Raw genomic sequence first — 25409 nt, forward strand, 5'->3', positions numbered from 1 at the left:
AGCACATACAGTACATGCAAACTGCAGTTGTGTTGCGACATTTTACAAGATAAATGTTCTGTCCTACGAGAAAAACTCTAGTATCAATGTGTGGCACAATGTCCACTGTGTGCAAGAAAGGTCAGTTTTTCTGATAAGTTGGACATTTCTCAGCTGGTTAAAGCTCTACTTAAGAGTAAAATAATTGTGAATTAACCTGTGGGACTTGCCTAAGCTATTTGTAATTAAGTTTGACTGTGTAGCCTACATGATTTTAAGGATGTGATGGCAGCATAGAATTTAGTTAATTTAAATCTTTCATATTTGAAAGGCTTTTCATAGACAGAGTGCCTGTTATAACTTTGGGTTTTATTTAATGAATTACTGTAGGTAATGTATTAATCTAATTTGACCGTCACATAGGGGAAGAGTATTTTTTCCCATCATTCTACATTTCACTCTTTGTTGCTAAAAGTGATGGGTCATTCTTGCTGCAGTGTGTGCTTAGGGACTGGCGTTGTGGTTTGTAATGGTTTGTCTTTGTGACTGCTTTTAAGACGCACTTTTCAAAATCTCTAACAGTCTGGAGTAATTTTAAGTGTTGTAATTCCTTGCAGGTTTAGCACATCTTATTTAAGATTTGAGAAATCTCTTTGGCACAAACACCTCTTTTTTGTGGTTTCTACAGGAACGCCCAAATTTAAATTAATGGTCTAACCGGTTCAGACAAATGACCTTCGCAAACTGTATGAAAGCTCCCAGATTATTATGCTTGTTTAGTGTATATCACCCAGCACTTCCAACCTAATATGTTGGCCACTCTTAAAGCAGGTATAGTCTTTTAGTACATCTGGCCCTGAAAGCAGTCATGAACTGGTGACTGCATGAGCTGCTTTTCCAGCACAGTCATTTTATTAGCACCACTCATGCTGAATGTGACTCGAAGACTAAGTCTTTTCTAACAGATCATAACCATACACAGGTGAAAGAACAGCATCACAAGAATTGCAGATGACATTAACTGTTATATTGTTTTTGTTGTTTAATGTGTTTCTGTCTAAAAAGTCAGGCAGCTGCTACAGTTTTATGAATAATGGCAACCAAGGTTTGTTTTCAAAGGAAAACTAAATCCACGAAAGGTAAGGTTTATTTAGCATGCTTGCTGAATGCAGGGTGTGGCTGATTAAAAGTACTGAAAGTGTCAACCAAAGACAGAAAATGGCACTCTGGAGAAAAGGCAAAGCTTGCCGTTTAATTCTCTGGACCTGTCCAGGTCAGGCGGTCCAGAACTTAACTCCTCTGCATTTTCTTTTTCATTTCCACAGGAGAAGAGGAGAAGAAATACATGAGAAGAAGGCAGCTGAAATTCTAACCCTTTGAACCCTGGCCCTAAGTACACCAAGTCTTGCATGTTCAACCACCACTATCAGCCAGCAGGACTTGCATGTGTAAGAAGAACGCGGACAAACTGCAGAAACATACTGATGACTTTCATAGCTTTTTTTTTTTCTGTACATACTAGTGCAATAACTGGAGCAAAGATTGGGAAGGGGAAGGGCATGGGGAGGAGGAAGAGGGTGGGGGTGATTTCAGCAGAGGGGCCGCTGAGGATCCATCGGATTGATCCCCTGCTGCTGGGAAGAGTCCAGTTTGAAGAAAGCGGGCTGGGCAGGGGAGGAGCTGAGACTGGACCATGGAGAGCTGGATTATTTCTGGGTCGGCCACAGAATGGGACTTTTTTACATCTGGGTCTGCAGTGGCAGGTGCGTGGGACCTCGGTTCTCCAGTTATGTTTTCATCGTCAGAGAAAAAAAGGGATTAAAACTGTTTCACAATCCACTGGCTTTAGTGAAAAGCGAACCGGTTAACGATTTCTGGCTCCAGGGATGTGGCCACATGAAGAACAGTCCATGGTTGAACCGTATGCTCTTATAATGTCTCAGTCGGATGCTATCACCTAGTTCTATCACCTCTGCACACATCTGGCAATCTTGGCCACAAGAGAATTTAGTACTCGTCTCACTCGTAGTGTCTGCTAGGAGACCTTCTTGTTTCTTCTCACCTGGTGTCTGTCTGGATCCTCTCGAAATTTCACATTTCCTCCAGTTTGAAGTTTACACTCTTCCATTTTGAAAAGGAGATGTTTTCCATACTGTCTATAATCCAGCTAAACAACAGGCAGTTCATTTTAAGTTGTAGCTATCTGTTCTGCCCCCCCCCCCCCCCACCCCCACCAGCCTTTTAAACCAAGATGAAATTTGAATATTTAAAAAATACTTTCATAAACCCAAAGATACAATTATCTTGAAATGTTTTTGCAATAGGAATATCAAATTAAGTTCCTTGTCTTTCAAGGCTTTATTGACTTTTAATTTCAAAAGAATGTGTAAAATATATATATATTTATTATATTTTTAAAATGAAATGTATTTTAGCGCTTCCTCCAGTTTCTCTATAACCTGGAATGCCCAGTTCAAATGTAAGTTGCCAATTGCTGCAGGTATCAAAAAAGGACTGGTGATTACTGCAGTAGGTGTCTCCCAGCCTGGATAAGAGTGAGTACACAATAATTTTGCCAAGCAATTGAATCCTAGTTTACTAGATATTGACTCTGCAGAAATGATTCAGATCAAGTACTGAGTTGATATTTCTAAACTGTTGAGAACACTTTTGAACAAGCTGCCATCTAAATGTCCTTCTTGCATCCGATTTATAAAACACTACTCAGCGGGGAATGCTATCAGTCTTAGAAGGACCCTTCTAACATGCTTTGGGTTAAAAAATATTCCTTCAGAGCAGAGAGAAAGTAACAATGCTGCAGGAAATACAACCTGATTAATTGGCAAGGATGTGAACAAGAAGAACAAAAGACCTACAAAACCTGACCTGAAAACCTGTGCTTTAACAAGCATTTTCTGAACCCAGTTTTCAGTCTGTAGTTCTCATATTACTGGGTCAGAGGCCATTCTAGAGCAAACTCCTTGCTAACTAGTGTAGGTCTCCTGAGGCCTGCTGAGAAAGTGACAAATATGGTCAACTACAGGTCATTAAACTTAAAATGTTTACAGACCTCCAGTTTATTCCCAACTCACACTGACTGAAACCCCCCTCTTTCAGTTGGTGTCCTAAATGCAAGACACCACACCACCCCAGTGCTTATTTTTAAATACTCTTCACACAATCCGGATTATAAGATTATCAAAAACCCCTCTCTTCCGTTATTTTGTTTGTGCCTGCTAACACATTTCCCGTGCAGTTTATGTAAGGCAAGATAAAATTGTTTCCTTTCGCCTGCTCCTTCTGTTTAAGATTGTGAAATGACCCTTACACAATGCTTTGCTGTAGAATGGCCGTAGCAGTTGTTAAAAGCTCATTTTTGACTGAGTATGGCCTGAAAGTCCATCTTTGGTTTTTGTTGTATTAGCTTGGGCCTTATTTTCCAGTTTTTGCCACTGTGTTAGGAAGGGGCAGACCGTGGCAGTAGTGCAAGATAAACATCCTTAAAGATTTTAGTGGAGCCCTAAGGGCTACTGTGACCACATGGTAACTGTTCTATTGGACTCCATTATTGTCTTTGAATCAGTGCATTAGAAAACCCGTGCTACAGTACATGTAAATTTCCAGGATGTAATTTAAATAACTCTGTAAAATAGAATCGCTTGTGGGCATTAGTGAAAAAAGGTCGTGATTTGCAGTTGAGTTTCAGGATAATATTTTGAATTCTGTTGAATCTAATAAAGTGGTATAATCCAGTGGAAAGGATGGAACTTTACCTTTTGTGTTCTTGTACCACAGCTGAATGATATTGTGTACCGCCCTGCAATGTGGGATTGTATAGCCTTGTTATTTACTACTGAACTTCTGAACTCTGTACAGAAAAAAGATTGCATGGAACATTGTTACTGTAATTAATAACCTATACAGTATATTGTATTTAATTTTTTAATATCTACTTTAACAACATGAAAAAAACGACGAGAGAACTGAGTTAAACCGCTGAGAGTCTTATTTTTCTTCGAGCGCATGGCATCTAGGAATTTCACTTGTAGGCTAGAAGGGTTAATTATTTCCTTGTTATTGTTTGTTTTTACAGTTGTTGGGGGTCTTGTGGCTTTTATTTCAGGGGGAGAAATATGTGTAAAATAATATTCCAAATGATAATGATAATAATAATGACGACGATGATGATAATTTGATTTGCAAGGAGAACGTTGCGTTTATTTAGGTGTCTGGTTTACACAGAGAGTGTACAGGGAGGAATCGTGTGATATGAAGTTGATTTAGGTTGCTCATTGAAGGTTTCAGTGTTGTGAACTGCCTCTTAAGTTGACCTGATTTGACCTAAGTGTGCTGTTTCAATGAAACGAGGAGTGAATTTCAGAAAGGTTACAAAGGAGTGTAACTTAAAACTGCTTTAAAACTGGCTATTTATCAGTGGCATTTAGTAACTGGTGCAAAACAACAAAGGTGAACTCTCTAATGGACTACATACTGCTTCTGAGGCTACTGGATTAACTATGTAATGAGTATTATGGTAATTCTATAAAACACTCACTTACATAGCTTTTTCTGATGCGGAATCTCTGGCCCATCTGTATTACATATTGAGGCAGTATACGGTACAGTATGTATTCATCCATAACCAGGCTTTTTGCACTTCACAATGCCATGGCAGTCCTGCCAAAAACAGACCTGTTCCTGTCCAGTTGTTTTTGTCCCTCCGTCAAGTTTCTTGCTGGTTGTTCACATTGGGTTTGGGGTAGATCACACTTTTTGGGGGATATGTGACTGAATCACCCCCACTGTAAAAAGAAGGCAGGTCTTTCAGGATAAGCTTTCCCACTTCTTTGAGAATATAACTTAACAGTAACATGAGAGAAGTCTGTTCTGCTCATCTTGGTTGCTTGATGCTTATTGTTCCAAGGATAGTGTCTTGTAATTTCCTTGAGTTATCCCAGGAGATCTGCATCAGCCCCCCCCAACCCCCCCCCCCTTTAAAATTCCCCATGCCTGTGTAAGAGCTGGCTTTGTCCTTGTCAGTAACTTCTCGATGAATATGAAATGTATGAGGCTACTGAAAAATATTTGAAAAATCTCATCTTCTCATCGACACTTCAAAGAGTTAAACCCTACCCCTAAGCATGCACCAAATATTTACTTTAACATCTGAAAATTAAACAGCTGCATTCTCGTGGAAAGAAATTAGCAATGTAAAATTGATCAGTTCTTCTGAAAGTGGCCTAAACCACACCTTTATTATGTTAAAACAATATGACTATTTTAAAACCGCCTGTTATTGTTATTAATGTATGTGTCTGATGCTTTCATCCACAAGTTACTTATATTTGTACCCATTTATACTACTATACTGTACATATTACTGAAGCAATCTGCGTTTTGCCTTGCTCTCCTGCCTTGTCTGTTCTTCATTTCCTTCAGGAGAGAAATCATTGAAAGCATCAGTTTCACACAGTTACTGATGATAACCTTCACCAGCATTGTCAACAGGTGAAATCAGGTCATTTTTGGAGACTGTTTCTAACAGCTGAGAAATAAAATTGGGGTTTGTCTGTATTGCCTTGTTAATATTATCTGTTGGACACAGATATTTTCTAAAAATACATTTAAAAAATAAAGATTATTTATCTTATTTATTCAGGAATGGTGCTTTATTGGGTATGTACAGAAACAACTGAGAGGAAACTTCTTGTTAAAATGCTTGAGCCTAAATTGCCAAAATTAATCTAAAGACATGTTTGTTCTCAGAATGTAATAAAAGAACCTTGCAATAAGGTTAACCTTAATGTAGACATATGGGAAATACTTACTTTTATCTTTGAAATAAAATGAACAGATGTAAGCTATCATACTGTACAGCAAAATCTTTTTATTGTTTTCATCCTGGAGGAGGGGTGTCTGGAATGACTGAAAACATACTGTACATGAACATCACACATGTACAGATGGTGTGAACATACACATACACATATGAACACATGTAACATACTATCACATGCAAATACTGTGTATACATGAAAACACAACATACATTACAAACAGTACATGAACACATACAATATACATGTGAATATACATACAGTAGGTGAAAAAGTGGTGCCACAAATGATTTCTAATCAAGATTGCCAATTTCGAACACTATACATACCTGAGTGAATAACAAAATTGTGACTAAAGTAAAGTATTCCTGCCTAAATCTAATGAGATATTCCCTGTTCTCTTTGCTGTTTTAGGGTTTTCATTTCCCAAGCTTTAGGGATCTTTTAAAGGAAGAGGATTTTGAAGTTAGTATTTTGGCTTGAATAGAAGCAGGTTCAACTATGTTAACATTGAGAATGACCCTGTTTTATCAATCATTCTAGTTTAAATGGGCTTTTTGTTTGCTGGATTCTTGAAGTGGTAGAACAAAAGCAAGACACCAATTTATTGACAGGCAGGACATGAAAACAATTGAAAAGAAAGTGAAAATGACCTCATGTAATTAGTAGTATTGTTTGTCCTGTGTTGCTTCTTTAACTTTCTGTGACCAAAAGCAGCTCTGCAGTTCTGTTTTTCCCACTGTGTAGTGTGGAGAGGTAACAGTTTCAGCTTCCTCATGTAAAGAACGCTGATTTTCTATTCCCGTTCTTTAGGTTTAACACAACGTGTTCCGTTATCGAATGTATACCGTAATCAAACAGGAGAAAGAAGAACAGGCTGAATTAGTTTACTTTTCCACAGCACAGCTGATGAGAGACGCTCTTGTGTTTGTATTGAAGCTGCAACGGATCCGGTTGTGAATACTAACAGGATACCTGCCAATGCACAGCCGTTTGACAGTCTCCGACTTTCAAATGTGACAAGAGCGAAGTAAATTTACATTGCATTCCTCTCTACCATGTGGTTTCAGTCTGTATGGTCTGCTGTCCGGACCCCTGGAGCTGTCCGCTGCTTTTTAAATTGTCTCGGCAAAGTCACCACCACAGGAAAGGAGGAGAAAAAGAGAGGTCATTTTTCAGGTTTCACTAAGTACACTAATATTGGTAAACAGTTATATGCAAAATAAACATTGTTCTTCCATTGTGCAGGCTTGCTGTGTTTTGATGCCTTTAGTAATGTTTCAGGATTTCATTGGCCATTATTTGTCTCAAGTCTGTTTTCCTCCCTGTTTAAGAGTGGCCGCATTATTTGTTGAATATCAGAGTGAAATGGACTTCATTTATTGTCGAAGGTTCAGAGTGTTTTGTTGCCTTTCTCTGCAGTTACTTTGGGCAATTTGACATGTAAAGACAGGACCCAAACCCCTTCAGAGATAACACTTGAATTCCACGGAAATTATGGTATTGGTAGAAATGATAGGGACACATACTTTAGCCATTTGGAGATGTTTGTACTTGCATTTGATGGAATTTCAAAATAGCTCATTCTTTTTTTTTCCCCCGAACATAGCAAAACACAAAACATACAAAACATCCACAGAAGTGTAGTGCTGTTCTAGTTAGACATATAACTTGAAATAAATGTAAAAGAAAACAACTTACAAAATAAAACACCACATTCCAATTTCTTTGGCTGCAAATAAAGAGGATACAGCTGTGGCTATTGAATTCAAAGCATCACAAACACTAGTGTTTCAAATCTAACAGAGCCGAGCTTGTTCCTTTTCCATTCATAGTTAAATGCATTCTAAAGCATTGTAATAAGGATATACAGTAACCTTAATATATTCATATCTGATGCATACGATCTCAAACCTTGTGGAATATTATTCATCCTCAGTTCACTTCCTTTTAATTCTAATCTATGTCAGAGTTCTTTGAATTACACCTTTATTCATAGGAACTGCTTTTGTTACTGATGTTTGCTGTTGCATAGCATTTTCTCCACCTAACTTCTTGGTGCTGAATTTGTCCTTGTTTTTAATGTGTAAGAAATAAGGTTCTTTGAAAAGCTGTATCTGTATCTTAGACACATTCTGGTTCGTGTTTTCAAGTGACTCATCAAAGATACTATCTAATCGCTTTCTCTTTCACCTCTGAAGGTGCATCAATGAGCAAACAACACTTAACCGACAGAATTTTATTTCAGCAAAGTTGTATGACTTTATTTACTGTCAATGCTGTCTAAAAATAAATACTAGAAAGACGAAGGAATGAAGCAGACACAAGGACATATACTTAAAAACATTTTTTAAAATACTCTTGCATGGCTTGAATCTGTATCATACAGGAAGACAGCTCTTACTTATCAAACAAACATTCTGACCACAGTACTCTACGTTTTTCTTTTAAAAAAAGAACAGCAAACAGAAGCTGAAGTTTAGGTGTCTTTCTTGTCTGACAGATGTTGAAATGTTTGCTCTAAGGTATTTAAACAGGAGATAGTGTTACATACATCCATAAACTCCACCCAACTTAACAGTGGAGAAGGCAATTGGTCACTACATGTGAGCAGCATTATTTCAGAGTCATCGTGTGGTGGCTGGCTGAGAGAGGGAAGGAAGAGAGTGTGTGTGCCTGTGTGTGTGTGTGTTGCTCGGGGACCGAGGGACCAGGCTAGCTCCGGCGATGAAGACGTACCTGAGCCAAGCCCTCTCTGACTTCTTCTTCGAGTACGAGACCCCTCGCCAGGTTCTGGTCAAGGACAGGAGGATTGGAGTCGTGTGCCGGCTGATCCAGTTGTGCGTCCTGGTTTACATCATCGGGTAAGGCGGCGTTCCTTTTCGGGCAGGTGGGTGGCATGGGGGCTGCTCTCACAGCTTCAGAAGTCATCCAGATTTACAGAAAGAGCTGTGTGTGAAAGCTTAGGGCCTTTTTCAAGAGCGCCGTCACGCGCAAGGCTAGTTGAATCAATTAGTCGTGTTGCAAACAGGGCACAGAAACGGCAAAGCAGTGGTTGTCTCAAAACAGGAAAAAATTACTGAGCAATATTAATTTGTTCGACGTTCAAGAAGAAGTTTTAAGTCTAAACTTTTTCGTGAGGCGTCCCATCTTTCAGAGCTGTCCCAATATTGATCAAAAGAAGACATTGGATACTGGATACATCAAGGAGAGAACAGAGCTCCCTAGCAATATAAGAGCTCATGCAATGGGGGACTAGCACAGACCACTGAAAATCACAACAAGAACAAGCCTCCCTCCCCAATTTATTTTTATTTCAGTCTGATGGAATTTCCCTCACTGTGCTGTATTACAACATTAATCATCTCACCAACTCGCTCATACACACAGAGCTGGTCATGCCCGGAAAATGTATTTTTGAGTCTACCATCTATGGTGAAAGCTATTGCTGAAGGTGCAAATAGCAAAGATGGGCTGTTTTACAAAGAAAATATAAATGAGTTTTTACAACCTGACTTCAGAGGCTGTTTATTCTTGGATGTGTACAGTATTTGAGTACTTTCTATGAGGGGGGAGTTTAATAGGTTTACGCTGAAATTAAATTTTTACTGTTTTAATATAATACTTTCACTCTTACTGGGTGGTGGCTCTTATCTGGTTAAAATAGATCTGGCTGCCTGGTCTGAAGTTACAAGTTGCAGGTGCTGCACCTGAATTCGCTCTCCTGGCTTCCCAACTAACTACTACTCAAATACTACTTGATAGTATTTCTATGGAGCTCCCTAGGGGTGGGACAGTGGAGGCAGGGAGGACTGCTGCTGCTCATGCAGTCAAAGCCTTGCTGCAGGGAGAGGGGTCCATTGTACCTGTCTTATGAGACCTTACAATTTGTAGAAACCTGGAGAGGACTAACACTGAAGCAGACATGTGAGGTGGTGGATGAAGTGTTATTTCTTGTTGTGTTTTGTCTGGGGAAAAAAACAATGCTGTAATTTACTTGAAAAAAAGAAATATTACAAGCCCAAATGGAAATACAGACAGTATTCTCACTGCAGCCATTCACTTAAAAAAGCCCCTTTATAGTCAATAATTCAGCTTATTATTGATTGTGAAGGTTAAAAATAAGCCCATTTGTACCAGTGGAAGCCTCAGAAAACACAAAAAAACATAACCAACCCGCAATAACAAAAACGTAATTAATAATTTATCATGCTAAGTCAAGTAAAACAGGGACTATGCTTTTGCAACATTCAGCTGAGATATAATGTTTAAATAACTAAGATTTGGCTCAGGTCACCATAATTCAGATACTGGAGAAGCATTTCGGAAGCATGCATTTGGTGGATGCCACCAAAAACACATTTTCATATCTATAATGTAATCTGTAGAAATGACCATTCAAGTGTATGAAAGTGCCACATTCAGTAAATCATCATACTGCTTCCTTTGGTAGAATCTTTCTTGTTTAGGAATAAATGGGAGTGTCCTTATGCTTATAATGACTCTGTTCACATGAGCTAAGAGTGCAATGTTTCATTATGGCTCAAGGCTACTTATGGAAAAGTCTTTACAAATTCTGCAGTGTTGGCCATCCTTAAGATCACTTCAGTGAAAGATTGAGCTATACTGTATCAATTGCTCCTGCTGTAGGTGCTGTCAGTGCACAATGTAATGCAGGTTATCTATACATTAAAATAAGTATTTATCACATAATTACCTGACAGTGCATTATCACGTAATAATAATTAAAATAATAATTTGCTGTCTCATAATTACTGGATAATGTTCATGATTTTTTTCTTTTTCTTGGTTGCAGCAATATGCTTACATTTATCTTAAAAGTTCTTAATAACCTGAGTGTAAATGAAAACACAGGCTAATGCAGTGACTGCATCGAGTTCAGATTTATTCTGCATAAAAACTTCACTTGCTCCTTGTTGTTGGTTGGATAAAAAAGTTCATTTGGTTTTTCTCCATTTGTAAGCTGTTACTTGAGCTCATAACATTATTCTGCAGAATGAAATGCCCATGTAGATAACGGCCTACACAAATCAAGTTAAAGAAAAACATATCTATCCATTTTTGAACTGCTTCATCCAATTCAGGGTCACAGAAGAGCCGGAGCTCTTCCTGGCAAGCAACAGACACAAGGCAGGATCCACCCTGGACAGGACACCAGTCCATCACAGGGCAGGCACATACTGCTATTTACAATTACACATACTGTACCTGTATCAGGATAGTTTTACTCAATTGCCATTGCCCATTATTGTCCCTTAATCACAAAGTATAAATTCTCAGTGTTAATAAATGTGGATCAAATAGATACAAATCACCATTTCTTTTAAATATTCATAATATTATAACACAGTCAAAATAATCGAATCCATTAAAGCAGTTACTGTAATAGAAATAAATGACAAGGGTAAATGCAATTGGGTCAGTACTGTTTATGCTGTAAAACGTTACAGTATGTACAGTATATGTGATACAATGAATTTTCTACTGAGTTACATATGAGCAATAGATGGGATGTGTAGTGTTTTGTGATGTATTTAAATGCACAGAAACAATGCGTGTCTATAAAATGTTTCCCCTATGGGACAATAAAGTTTTTCTTGTCAAATATAAAACCATATATAAACATATATGAAACCAGTATAACCCAGTGCAGATCAATTGGAATGTGAAATAGTGTTTCAGTTGGCTACATATTGATACATTCCTTTAAACCCCATTAAGAAGTCTTATGATAATAAACAACAAAACGTCTTTCTACAGAACTTTAACTTTCAGAGTTTCTGACTGAAGAAACCTTCCCTTGCGGTTACAGGGGAGTCCCCATTTTAGCCATGAAGATGAAGCTTGTGACCATTACAAATCAAACTACTATACAGGTTTACAGCCACAGACTGCTGTCAGTGCAGATCCTCTACATAAGAATACAGATTTTACAGGTACATGCTTCTGCATTAGAATGGGGTGCAAAATGTCCCCTTCATTTAGATTAAATCTCCTGATATTTGTCCCAAAAACTTTTTTTTAAAATTTAACATGACAAAAATCTATTTTTATTTAAAAAGTATTTTATGTGAATAGAGTGCTGAGGCATTATAAAGCACAGTATATCACCTTAGAACTGTTGAGTTAATTATCGAGGACTGAGAGTTACCTGAAAATCTGATTTTGTGTTGAAGATCAGACCTCTAAAGGGACATAATGCAAAGGTAGAGAATATTGTAATTTTCCTATTTCAAGCATCATAGAAATCAGGACCTGCAATGATCAGGGTATCCTTTTCCTGCCATTTGCTGACAGGTTGAAATTGATTTATGTTCTAATTCCATGTTCATAAACTGATTTGCTGCTTGTTGTGGACGTGTGCCGACATTGTACAGGATAAACGATGGTGTGTGTTGCGTGCAAACTGCTGCACAACCCTTTACTGACACAATTTAATCGCTACACTGGGCTCCTCTTATAGATCTTAGATATTTGTATCATTTCCTGAGAAAATGTAGTTCTAAGAGATTCACCAGCAAGTCTTCACTCGTTTTTTGTTAACAACTGCAGCTGCCAAAAAGGAAAGGGACTGTATCTCAGTATTTTTGGTGAAATACCACACTTTTGACAGCTTGTTTTATAATTATTTCACAGCACAGGAAGCCCAGTAATGGAAAATCACTTTGGATTTTTTTTTTAATATAGATTTTGCCAAATGTAATGAAGTATAAAACACATTGGTTTCTTACAGACATGTATGTAAAGAACTAAAAAACAGCACAAAATAACTTTTGTTTTAGTGGGCAAACCAGAAATATTTAGTTTGGTACAGGATTTTGGTGGTTATTTTGGTGGTTATAAACTTTAGTTATATGCAAGCTGATACTATCAATTTCACAATCCACTGAGTTTCATTTGTCAACATATTTTTAAACTGTTAACCTTATTTGAGCAACTAAAGAAGTTGCTTAGGCATTTCGACAAACTTAATGTATTTAGAGAAAATAATGTGCCGTGTATTTTCTGTTCTGTGGGTTGCACAGAATAGTAACAGTACTTTTTTCAGGTGCAATCCAAGTTACAAAATGTCTCCATTACAGTACTGTACCACTATCCTAAGGACAGGCAGTGCTTTATGCAGAACCTTAACTTCCCTTCTAACAAGAAGGGGATTAATTAATTCACATACTCGTGTGTGTAACACTTGTGGTTAGTTTAAATGAGCGTTTTTAAATGCCCTATACAAAAACCACTAGGTGTGTGGGTATCGATATGCTGTACATTCTTTAAAAAATACTTTCTCTGATACTTGAGAAGAAACCAAAGTGAGAGATGTTCTTTCAAACTTTGTTTTGTTCATATTTACACAGGAAAACTACAAAAGAAAAAGAACATGAAAAAATATTACAAACAGGAGGAGGTCAAACTAAGTAATGTGTTCAAAAAAACTTTGGTAAAAAGATAAGGTGCTTGGGTTCACAACCTTTACTTACTCCATGCATTTCTGCTCTCAAACAGAAACCTGAAAGCAATTACTACCAAAGCAAGATAGTTTTAATTTAATTATATATATATATCATATATCATTTGTTAATAATTATCTTTATTATTAACAGCTGCTTAATATACTTTACTGCATATGTAGTATGTATGAGTTGAGCACATACTATGGTATATTTAGATTTGTAGGAAGTGCTTAATAAATTTAAAGGATAACTCAGTTGCAGGTTTCTTGGGAACTGGGGAGTCTCAGATTATAAATTGCACCTGCCAGAAAAGAGTTGGGATGTGGTTTAGATTTGTCAGTCATCCCAAAGTCTCGGTTTTAGCTAGCAAGAAGAAATTGGACAGTCGGCTTTGTCTGCTGTTACCAGCTGCAGTAATTTCTGTTATATGTTGTGGACATTCCTAACTCATTCCTACGGTAAGTCTGAGGAAGTGCACACATCATTTGTAACTGTCAGCATGGCTGTAGGTCTTATCATTAGAGGTGACTGCTTCTGGTGATGTGCCCAGAAATGAAATAAGTTCAGGTACGTCTTTGATGGTCCTGGTAAACTGCCTTGTCAAAAGGGAGGCCTTGTTTCCCAGACATTTTACGTTTTGGTAAGAAATTACCATTTACTTGGATCCACTCTGATCCAGTAAACCAGTTGAAAAAGGTACTCTAAAACTGTGGCCAACATGAAACAGATTATTTTTATACTAAATCTGCATTATACCCAGGCAAGCTAGGACTTATGAAATGAAATATTGACTTACATGTCGACCTAAAACCTTCCTTACATCACAAGAGCCTTAATGAGCCACATTAAAGGGCTCAGTGGAGTTAAATACCTGGGTATTTAACTGGTTTGAAACTGGGGTTCCAAATATATTACAAACTTTTATTGTAGACCGTGCTCTGCCATACTTTATTCAAATAAAAGTTTTTTTTTTCCGGTTTGTTCATACAAAATGAACTTTACAGGGCAAAACGGCTTCTGTTTCCTGTTTGCAGGTGGGTGTTCATCTATGAAAAAGGCTACCAATCCACAGACACGGCTCTTAGCTCCGTCTTCACGAAGATGAAGGGAATCGCCTACACCAACGAGAGTGGCGAGCGGATCTGGGATGTGGGGGACTACGTCTTCCCACAGCACGTGAGTCAGCCAGGGTAAATGGGAAGTCCTCCCAGCTTCTGCTCATCCACAAGAGAATGGCTGAATATTAGACTGACAGTTTCTTCAACCTGCAGTGGCAAAGACACTCATACAATATGTTTGCTCAGGCATTGCAAATCCTGTCTTTGCTAAACTTTGTTGCTTAAGCTAATGTTAGGTGTTGCCTGTTTGCATAGCTGACTTGATTGACCTATGACTCTATTAGTATGAAGTAACTCTTTGATAAAGCACATTAATTACGTTATTGGGGAATGTAATGAAAAGAGAGTCTTAGGTACTTTTTTTCCTACAAACTTTTCAAAAGAAGAACCTTAATTGACCTTTAATTATTTTTTCTGCATCTGTGGAGGGTGGTAATTCATTTTATGCATTTCTTGGTGTTTTTGTACTTCTGACTTGTTCATGCAAAATTCTGTCTTTGCTCCAGTGACAATGCACAACTTAAAAGGAACTATTTCCTAATCTGAAGGACGTCATCGTGGTCATTGACCCCATACCTCTTCTTCTAGGCAGTTGCAGTTTTGTTATAGTTGGAATCTAGGCTCAAAAGTGCTTTGTGCCCCTGCTGCATCGCTGGTGAAAGGTTTCTGGGATATTGTCAAAGAAAATAAAAATTTTCTTCAGCACAGTGCACAGTACAAGAAGCTCTTGCAGACCACAAGAATATACACTGAGAGGCATTAAAAATGCAACTAATGGAATTGGAAAACATCTCATCTCGCCCTCGTCTGCCTCCCTCACTCCCTTTACTCCCCACCCTACATCTTTATCCTTGCAACAGCTCCCTGGCCCATCTTTCATTAACGAGGGGGGGTTACATCTTATTGATGTTGTCTTTCTACTCATCGAAGTGAGTTACCCCGTTGAAACGCCCTTTCTCTGCCTGCAATGGAATTTGACCAAAGAACTGAACTGAGTACCGACCAAAAACATCTGTTTTGAATGTATCTCGGGATATACAGTATCAGCATTGTGGTCATACTGTATGGAAGCTACAACACACCATAAAAGCTATGAATCATGAACATTCAAAGAACTGTCTTTACCTAAATAAGCAAACAACAAATGTGTTGATGATGATGATAATTTGTTACAGTATCTTCCTTGTTTTACTCTTCTCTCCATCTCTCATACAGGGGTCAAGCTCCTTTGTGGTGATGACTAACTTTATCATGACTGCTGGACAGAAGCTGGGCTATTGTGAAGAGGTATGTTAGCACATCGTAGTATCCTTAGTGCTTTGTATAATTTTCTCGTTGGCTGCGAAATTATTAAATATGTTGGTTACTATTCATTTAATAAGGTAGTGTTACAAAAAAATGATCATGTTGGAATTGTACAGTATGTATGTGAACAATTCATCCAACATGTATCAATACAAGCTAGACAGGAGATACAAATAAGAAATGGTAATGCACCATATATTAATTTAAATTGTTATTCTCTGATATGCAGATCCAAACTAACTAACTATACTAACTATGCTAAAATATTTGGGCTTGTTAACTCTGATTTATTCAATCATATATAACATATATTTACTTTTTACTAAAAATGACTCCTCTGGGTCATCATGTGAACAGTATTTCTTAACTTTCCTAACTTCCTGAAATGTTCCATGCAACATTTATACATCTTCTCAGAGTTTCCATTTTTCTTTTATTTGTTTCTTTGGCATATCTCACTTTAGGAGCTCCACACCAAGTTCTATTGTTTTTTCCCAGATTATGATGAGGATTTTCCGTGGATATGGATAATTCCACGCAAAAAAGCTCCATAAGAGACATCTTTAATTAACCATATCCTAGCAAACATGCGTGCACAATCCAGTGCCAAAATCAATATTTGTTGACTTTACTGTGAAGTGTTTTTTTATCTTTCAGCCTAATGACATGTACAAGTGTAAGTCTGACAGTGACTGCCAAAAAGGAGATTACAAACGTACGGGACACGGTAAATTAATAACGGTCTCCAGTCCTCCACTGCAGTGCGACAGTGGAGATCCAAAACGCTGCTGAAGCTAATTTTGTGATTAATTGCGCTCTGTGCTGAAATGATTCTACAGCTTCAATCGCACACAGGGGCTCTTGACAACTGTTAAGGGATTTATTCTCAGAGAATTAAAAAACAGACTACAGACAATTTTTAAAAAGTAAAACTTATTTAAAGAAAATCAACATTGATACAATAAAATGTTAAGATGGATACCCAGCAGGATGGGTGTCACAGGTTCTGTATTCCTATGAATCTGAATCCTGTTAGATTCATATCGATTCAATGCTTTATTGCCAAATTGGAATTTGCCCCATTTCACCTAGATGGAAAGATGACGCGGATAAAAACAAAAATAAAACACATATTACACTTACACAGACCATATACTGTAAAACTTGCAACTTCAAGATCTACATATTGAGGTGCTCAATGACCTCTAGATACAGTAGGTGCTACTACATTTAATTTCAGCAATTCTATTAAAAAGTACAACAATAACCCAAGCGGTGTAATTACAAAAGAAAATAATAATGAAGTACCATAACATTCGGTTACAATTTGGCATGCAAACTTTAACACAACTATAGTATGTACTGTATTATTATTTCATGAGACATTGTGGCATCACATTGATATAATCTGTATATATTTACTATTTCTGTTTAAATTTCAATGTAATTGCTATCAAATCCTCAATGCTACATGCAAATCAATATATTGCTTGCTGCTGGTCTGCACAAGGAAAATGGCATGATTTACAGTACAAAAACTGAAACTGCAACCACAACTGCACAGCCTGCTTTTTAGCTTGCAGAATCTAGATCAGCCGCTAATGCCTTCTCTATTGTTCTGGGTTTGACCACAACCACACACACTTGTCATAAAACTGCAAAAAGTCAATCTCATTCTAACTGCGTGAAAATGACATTAAATTAAATAGCTTTCTTTATAAGATATAAGATGAAAAGTCACCTCATTTCTGTTTTGAAAAAAAAAAGTCCAAAATAAATTGCATTGACTCTTCCAGGAGCATGTTGTCATGTGACTTAAATGTTGGCATTTAAGGGTTATGTAGCTTTTGGATGCATTCTTATAGAAGTATTCTGTCATGGCGGTCACAGTGTGAAGGCTACATTTATCTGTCTGTTTTCAAATGATCCTCAGGGCAGAAGACTGGAAGGTGTAACCAGACAACCAATGCCTGTGAAATATTTGCATGGTGTCCAGTTGAAAATGACCACTATATTCCAGAGTAAGCCATCATATATTGAAGTATTATTGTTTTAAACAATATAAGTCACTGATTCTTAAAAAGGCATTTTTAATCACCATTTATACATTGTTTTTCAGTCCACCCTTGTTGCTGTCAGCAGAAAACTTCACTCTCTTCATCAAAAACTCTGTCACCTTCCCTGTGTTTGATGTAATAAGGTACTGTACTGTGCAGAAAGGCATCAGTTCCCACTTGATATTCCAGTATTCTTCCACTGAATTGGATGGCTCTCAAGCTACTTGCCTTGAATGAAAAAGACTACATATTTTCTAAACAGTTCTGAAAAAAACATTCACTTTTCATATGTGTAGTGTCTCTTATGAGCTGTACACAAAAGGTCCTAAAATTGCAATGAAAGTTCCCTGGAATTTAAGATAAAACCATGGTGAAGTTAGAGATCAAGAATTAAAGCTGCAGAACAACAGGAACGCAAGCAGGTTGAACTGTATTTTATCTCCCTCCTGTTTCTGTCCAAGTGATTTTTGTTTACTGTGTTTTCCCCAAATATGGGAATAATCTGTTTGCTCTGGAATGTGACCTAAGCTCTGTACAGGTCACAGAAAACTTTCACAAGGGAGAATACATTCTAAGTAAAAAAATTCTAGAGGAGTGAACGCTTGAATTTTGTCCTTTTGAGGCTATGGAAAAACTTTAAAATGGGAACTTAGCTACCATACGATAAAAAAAATGCTACTGAAGATAAATGCATACACTGCAAAAATTATTCCTTTAGTATTCAAAAGTTGTTTCACTGAATCTAATAACAATCCTTTTATAATTCTACTGTATAAAGTAACCAAAATTAATAAGCTGGCAGTGCTTATAATAAGAAAGATCAGTATATTTGTGCATTGGACCTTTTTTATATTTATGTGTAGGCACTTCTGTACAGTTGGACAAAAAGGCATTTCTTTGTAAATCTACAGATTTGGGAAAATTCAGCCTTTACTGCCTTCCATGCCTTTGTACTGTATGTACAAAACAAAGGTTTGGATAAACAAATTGTCTTTAGGGGTTTATTGTTCACAACAGCAAGGCCTTCTCCGTGGGAGACAACAGTTTCCTATTGCTTTCTCTCTCTGCCTTTCAGAAGCAATTTGGTGGAAGAAGTTGACTCCAGCTACCTTGCGAATTGCACCTACCACAAGACCAAAGACCCTGTGTGCCCCATATTCCGACTGGGAGACATTGTTGAGATGTCAGGCTTTACTTTTAAAGAGCTGGCTCAGGGGGTATGTCTGCCATCTAAGGAATATTGTCTTTCTGTCCATGCATCTCGACTAGCTTTTTCTTAATTTTCTTCACCACACCAATTTGGTTTACCATTGGCCAATTGCATTTACAATTTGAAAGCAAAACTCCACAAGGAAAAAACACTGTTTTCAAGGCAAAGCCAAGGTGTCTAGGGCTACAGGGTGTACAGTTCCTTAAAAGAAACTATGAGACGTAATGGTTATAAGAAAAAGAAGAAAAAAAGAAAACCATGGTATATTTCCAATGCTATTCTGAAAGAAATCTTCTGGGGGCAGAATGAGATTGAACACATTTGTATTTCTTTTTTCTCCTCCTGAAGTACTATACCACAGCACAGTGCAATTTTAAGTTTAACAACCTAATCATATTGAAATAGGATTGGAATGACTAATTACAGAGTTTGGATCTACAGTATCTTATATTAGTCTACACCAAATCCCTCTCTTACAGACACTCTCAGGTGCCAGGTGTGTCAGTTCCATTCCCCAGTAAACAAGATGCATAAGTGGAAGTTTCAAGCCTAATATAAACTGCATATTATTGCATAGGTAGGAGATGTTGCTCAAGTTATTGTGTGTTTTACAAAAGCACTAATACTGTATGTACTCTGCTCATATTTAGGGCTTATGTGGGTTTAGATCCTGGGTGGGGCATTGCTGTTGTACACTTGCTTCAGTGAAATACGCAGTTGTGTAAATGTGTACAAATGTAAGTCACTTTGGATACAATTGCCAGCCAAATATTTAATAGTTACATGCAACATCTCATGTCTTATCTGGTGATCTTGCCCTGGGTTATTCAGATCCTCTACTTGGAATTTAGGAATATTTAGAGAAAGAGAAACTATATTTTAGATGAAATTGCAGCCAAGGCAGAAACAGGTGGAATGTTATCCCTTTTCCTTTTATATTAAGAATGCACAAACCAGATATGCAGGTTAAATCAAGCAATAAATTAAAATGAGCTTCCAACTCTTTCTTTCTGTGCAGGGTGGGGCAATTGGAATTCTCATTGAGTGGACCTGTAATCTTGACTGGGCTGAGCGTTACTGCAGGCCACTGTACCATTTCTATGGGCTCTATGGAAATGGAAAGGTGTCCAAAGGATATAATTTCAGGTATGCAAACCAAGGCACAGGGACCTAAAAGCAATGTAAATGAAACTTGCATACCTTGGCGCATCTGAAAAGGAGATCCCTGGATTCTAACCCAGTCTATGTCATGACTACAGAACACACTTCCCAGTCAATAAATAGAAATGTGCCAGTGTGGCCAAGGACACTTGTAAGGGAAGATATATCTTTTCTTTTGCAATCTTTGCACATTCACGTTGTCTGCAGCTGTTCACAGACAGCCTGATTCTTCTTTTGTGTGATTTTATGGGGTTCCAAAGGAAATACTGTCAATGGTAATCTGTATCTGGAAATATTCAGTCATAATATTTCACAATATTGTTAAAAAATAAACTACACAAGTAATATCTAGTCTGTAAGAGAAATGACAACTTAAATAGGTATATAAACCTCCCATGTAATATTTTCCATCAATCATCAGCCTTTTTGCCTGTCATAATTACTGTTTTTTGACATTGTATGAAACATGGCACAAAGCGATGTGGATTTCCTTGCTTTTCATCACTCATACTCTTTGTTTATGCAATACTGTATCTCATCTCATAACAAAAGATGACCTCTTTTCTGTAAAGGCAGAAACACAAACCTGAAGACCATTCCTCTTGGAATATAACTGATCTGTGTACATAGGGAGGTGTTTGTTTTCTGATCTAGCTGTCATCTTTAAACAGAACCGTCTGCAACAGTAAACCACAGAAGAATCTGTTTTTTAATGAACAGTTTCCGATGCAATCACCTGCTTTGTTTTTATTGTACCTTTATGGACCTCTGAGTAATTTTTTATTCTTTTTTTGTGTCTTTAGATACGCTAAATATTACATGGAAGACAAGAGTGAAAAAAGAACAATTACCAAGGTGTTTGGGATCCGGTTTGACATTATTGTACGAAGCTTGGTAAGCTCACTTGCTCTTTCAAGAACACTGGTACTGTACCTGGAGCCCTGCCTACGAGCTGCTTTCAAAACAGCTTTGTTTGTTTGCAGAAAAAAGGAAAGAAAGCTTTGAGAATAAAGCACAAGGGTTACAAAGGAGGGAAAAATCTGTGGAAAGCAGAGAAAAAAAAACCTTATAGCCAGTAAACTCTTAAACTCAGCCTACAGGCTGAGTATGAGAACGTTCGGTCAAATTAGAGGCTGATCCAGTTGTTTTTTTCCTTCCTCAGGCCAGGAAATTTGATATCATTCCAACACTAACAACAATAGGCTCTGGTGTGGGCATTTTTGGTGTGGTGAGTTACCTGCTTGGTACATTTCAGAAATAAATACAGTTATCCCTTATCCTTACAGTAACCCTTTCTTTCACTAGTGTAAAAACACTCTGAAAGCAGAGTTTGATGTCTAATGCTGTACAATTCTGTGCAATACACAATTTAACAATTCTGTTTTCTTACAGGCTACGGTAGTATGTGACCTGATGCTTCTCTACATTTTACCAAAGAGAGATTTCTTCAAAAACATGAAGTTCAAATACACTATAGATCATGGAGAGGTAAGTAGCTTTTAGAAGAAAAACTAGCTGTGCCAGAAGGGAAATCCTTTACGTACTGCACAATGGTAGCTGGTGTCATGGTCATGTTTTAGAAAGACCTGTGTCAAAAATATTATCTGGAGAATCTCATGGACATTTCTCAGGGCTGTAGTATTTTTCCCTTCTTTGTCAGAGATTGTTTTCTCCACAAGGTGGCGATAGAGAAATAGTAATAAACTTTGGTGCAGAGAATGTGACCAAACCAATGTAGGCTTCTATTTGATATGACTTCTGTTGCACACATTCAAATTATTTACATAGCAGGAGCGCTAGTAGTGTTTCCTACGGAGTACATGGTTCTGGCGTCTTCATATAAGCCTTCCACTAAAAGAGAAAACAGGTTAAAGCTGAAATAAAAAAAAAACTTGTGCGTTTTAAGAAGGCAGAAGCAGTAGTCGGGAACGAACAGTACTGAACTGCATAGAGGAACATGTAAGGTCTTTCAATATTAGAGAAATGAAAAACATAGAAATGTTCTTTTCTTTTACTGCCAGACATTTTATTACCAAAAGAGGATCCTTGTTTTAGCATTTTGGGGTTTTTCCCTTTGTTCTGCTTGTTTAGTTTCTGAAACCAAAAGGGAACTATTTCATATTTTTCAAAGCCCCCATGGGGCTGCTGTTTCTAAGCCTACACATCTACCTCCACCCTTAGCAACTGCTGCACTGTGCAACAGGCTATAGGCATCATTTTCCAGATAGAGGTACAGTAATCATGTATTTTATTGTCATTTAAGATAAGACCTATTCCTAATCAGAGATGAACCAATAACCTTTACAACCTAGTAAGAAAAACACAACATCAGTTTGTTGAATGTATAATTTTCCTAGGTTTATCAACCTCAAGGATATATATTTCTAAGAAACAGTCATGTTTGCTGATGTTTACAATGTATGTGAACATCTGTCTTTCAACATAAATGCATTTCTGCACTTTTTATACATGTATGTGCAGGTTTAATGTACGCTATCCATACTAAAGCCTGTTTTTTCCTCCCAGTGCAAGCCTGTAGGCCGCGGCCGAGGCAATACCACCGAGACGTTTCAGAGTTCGCTGAGCAGTGGTTGCTATGGCAACGCGGTTTCGTGCTGACAGAACTTATGTCTCTTTTCAGAAATCTAAGGGCAATTTTTAACCTACAGCTATACTACCCACGAGCTCTGAAGATAGAAATAAGCAAGAAGTAGATTCTCAAACTGTAATTTGGTGTTGCGAGGTCGTGCAATGCGTGGCTTGGAACGGGCTGAAACCCAGAAGTCACAGGACTACAGTATCAGTCAATCACCACCACCTCCACACGGAACTTTTCTGAACTCGTTTGTTTGAACAACTAATGATCTTTTAAATGCTAAATTTAAAGCAGAACTCTGAAACACATAAGCCTTGCGTTGATCGGATTTCAGAAAGCTTCACATCTCACAGAGTGTGAGCTGTGGTTTGCTCTGAGTGCTGGGTACTGTGTTTTGGCCTTCATGTGCTGAGAAGGGGTTGCGGTTTGCCCAGCAGATGTGATTTTTTTTTCACCTAAAAGCAGACTGCAGCCTGTTCTTTCACAGGTTGGTGAATTCTGTAATACAGCGGAGTGGAAGCGTTGCACACCATCTGATGCCTGCACAACCTTTTATCTTGTGGGAACAGCCTCGTATTTATCACGACGTGCTTCTTGTTTTCAGGGCCAGACATTGCATCCAGAGAAGAAGCAAAAGGAAGACGAGTAAGGTACTCTCTGCACACATGTTTATGATAACACAACACCTCCTGTCCCTTAACTGGTGAGGCCTCGTGGATGAGGCATTGCCACATAACACATTACAGCACTGTATCGGCAAATAAAAAATACTTTTCCTTTTATAGCTTTCAGTTCTGATGTATAAATATATGTCTGCAGAATCTCACATGCACTCAAATGAGAATTACTAGAAACTTTACATCTCATTTACCATTAATCATAGTGTATTTTTCAATACCTCTAGGACTGTACGCAACTAATATATTTTCTATATTGTGCTTCATCTCAGCTGAACTATTGAGTTGACTGAGTTGACTTAAGTTGACTATTGAGTTGACTAATCCTAATTAGTACGCTTAACCTAATTATCCTTCTGCGCGCACATGATTGTTCTAGTAACTAGAGATCCTATGATTACTGCTCGTTCCTTCCAAAATTAATTCTCAGTGACCACCAGAAAAAGAAAAAAACAAACTTGGGCTAAAATGTATGCAATTTTCATTGCTGGGTACAGACCCCCCACTGTGACAAAAAAGTGCGATGTTAATACGAAAAGAAACTAGTGGTAGTTCTCTAAAAACACAAAGCTGAATTTGTAAATGACTAATTGTCTGCGTAACCTCAAAATCTAAGCATCTCTTGTCTCATAATGAATGTACCTGGTTCTGAGTTCTATTAAGGAGGTTTCTACAGTGTGTACTGTCGTGGGTTCCCAGGCCCGGTTCTGGATTTTACACCAATTATGCTCTGTTATGCAGCTGACATAATAATAGGATTTCTTTGAATGGTTCGACTGTTTTAAGATTCTGGATTTGTGTGCGGTACAAGTGTACTGGAAGAATGTTTCCAGAACAGGACTGAGATCTATCTTCTACCCTTTTGCTTTTAAAACTGCAGTTTGAAACCACAATTTCTTAAGAAACATCATTGTTGGTTAATAAATGCTACTGAAGTCAGTGTTAACAAACCTTTCGTGTGTGTTTCAGGAAGGAAAGGTGATAGTGTAATCAAGCCTCAGTGAACAACATTGCTGGAGATTCATATTCAAGTACAAGAAAGGACAGACGGGAGGGAGAAAGACGTTGCTCACAACAGAGAAAAGGAAGCTTCACCTGGGAAGATTAAGCAGTGTTAAACTTGTGTAGACCTGTATGTGAGTGGCATTTATTGAGAAAAGGTATTTTAGTCCATGGACGTTTGCTTTGTATTTGAAAAGCAGAAAGTGTGTAAGTGAAGGATAAACTTAAACCATTTCACTATGAGGCAACCATCTTATTACTCTACTGAAGAACATTTTGGTGAGATGGTAAGACATCTCCTGCAGCACACTGAGAGTAAGAGTGCTTTGAGAGGAGGAGGCTATATTGCAAACTGTGGTTGCTGTCTCATGATATTACCCGTTTGAGTCGCATCCCGACTTAAACAATTGCTCAGGACAGGTGTAGAAAGTGTTTTCTAGGAAGATGCCCTCACCTGAAGTAAAATAAAGTGCAGATGTTTTAATTATTTTATAGACTGGAAATCTGTATTTCAAATGGACAGATAAGAGGTCAAGTGCACTTCAGCTGCACTTTGTACCTAATGTTAATGTTTCTATAATTAGCCCTATACAATTTCTTGCATTAGGAATTTGTCTTTTCGCATACCCCAGCTTTTCTCCATGGAGACACAGACGGGGAGAAGCTTGGGGTCAGAGCGCAGGGTCTGCCATTGTATGGCGCCCCTGGAGCAGTTAGGGTTAAGGGCCTTGTTCAGGGGCCCAACGGAGTAGGATTCCTCTGCCGGCCGCGGGATTTGAAACGGCAACCTTCCAGTCACAGGCGCAGATCCTTAGCCACAGAGCCACCTCTCTGCCCCCTTTTCTTTTCTTTTCTTTTCTTTTCTTTTCTTTTTTTTTTATTAAAACAAAATACCTGTTCCAGTGAGAAAGATGAAGAAAGCCCTGGTTAAAGCCCCAGAGTTGCCAGTGACACTGTATAATAGGTCACTTAACCTCCTTGTGCTCAATGCAAAAACT

At 37.9% G+C, this 25409-nt stretch overlaps 2 protein-coding genes across 4 annotated transcripts in view; both read left to right on the forward strand.

Moving 5' to 3' along the window:
* atp2a3 (ATPase sarcoplasmic/endoplasmic reticulum Ca2+ transporting 3) overlaps window positions 1-5843 on the forward strand; it is an 83954-nt gene extending 78111 nt beyond the window's left edge. Inside the window, exon 22 of the mRNA XM_006640831.3 lies at window positions 1305-5843. Coding sequence (XP_006640894.2) covers window positions 1305-1351 — 47 coding nt within the window. The 3' untranslated portion in view covers window positions 1352-5843. The remainder of the gene's footprint in view (window positions 1-1304) is intronic.
* Window positions 5844-8302: 2459 nt separating this feature from the next.
* Window positions 8303-24898, forward strand: p2rx1 (purinergic receptor P2X, ligand-gated ion channel, 1). 3 transcript variants are annotated; one of them, XM_015367621.2, is made up of 13 exons: window positions 8303-8680; window positions 14320-14461; window positions 15619-15690; window positions 16366-16435; window positions 17642-17729; window positions 17828-17908; window positions 18841-18982; window positions 19994-20121; window positions 20940-21030; window positions 21299-21364; window positions 21529-21624; window positions 23337-23377; window positions 24379-24898. In XM_015367621.2, the coding sequence occupies exons 1-13, from the start codon at window positions 8544-8546 to the stop codon at window positions 24389-24391; spliced, it is 1167 nt and encodes a 388-aa protein (XP_015223107.2). In that variant the 5' UTR covers window positions 8303-8543; the 3' UTR covers window positions 24392-24898. The 3 variants fall into 3 exon arrangements, with proteins under 3 accessions (XP_015223107.2, XP_015223108.2, XP_006641043.2); XM_015367622.2 differs by having other exon boundaries at window positions 16366-16423; XM_006640980.3 differs by having other exon boundaries at window positions 8305-8680; window positions 23337-23382.
* The last annotated feature ends 511 nt before the right edge of the window (window positions 24899-25409 follow it).

The sequence above is a fragment of the Lepisosteus oculatus genome, chromosome 26 (assembly GCF_040954835.1).
Source record: "Lepisosteus oculatus isolate fLepOcu1 chromosome 26, fLepOcu1.hap2, whole genome shotgun sequence".
Classification (NCBI taxonomy): Eukaryota; Metazoa; Chordata; class Actinopteri; order Semionotiformes; family Lepisosteidae; genus Lepisosteus; species Lepisosteus oculatus.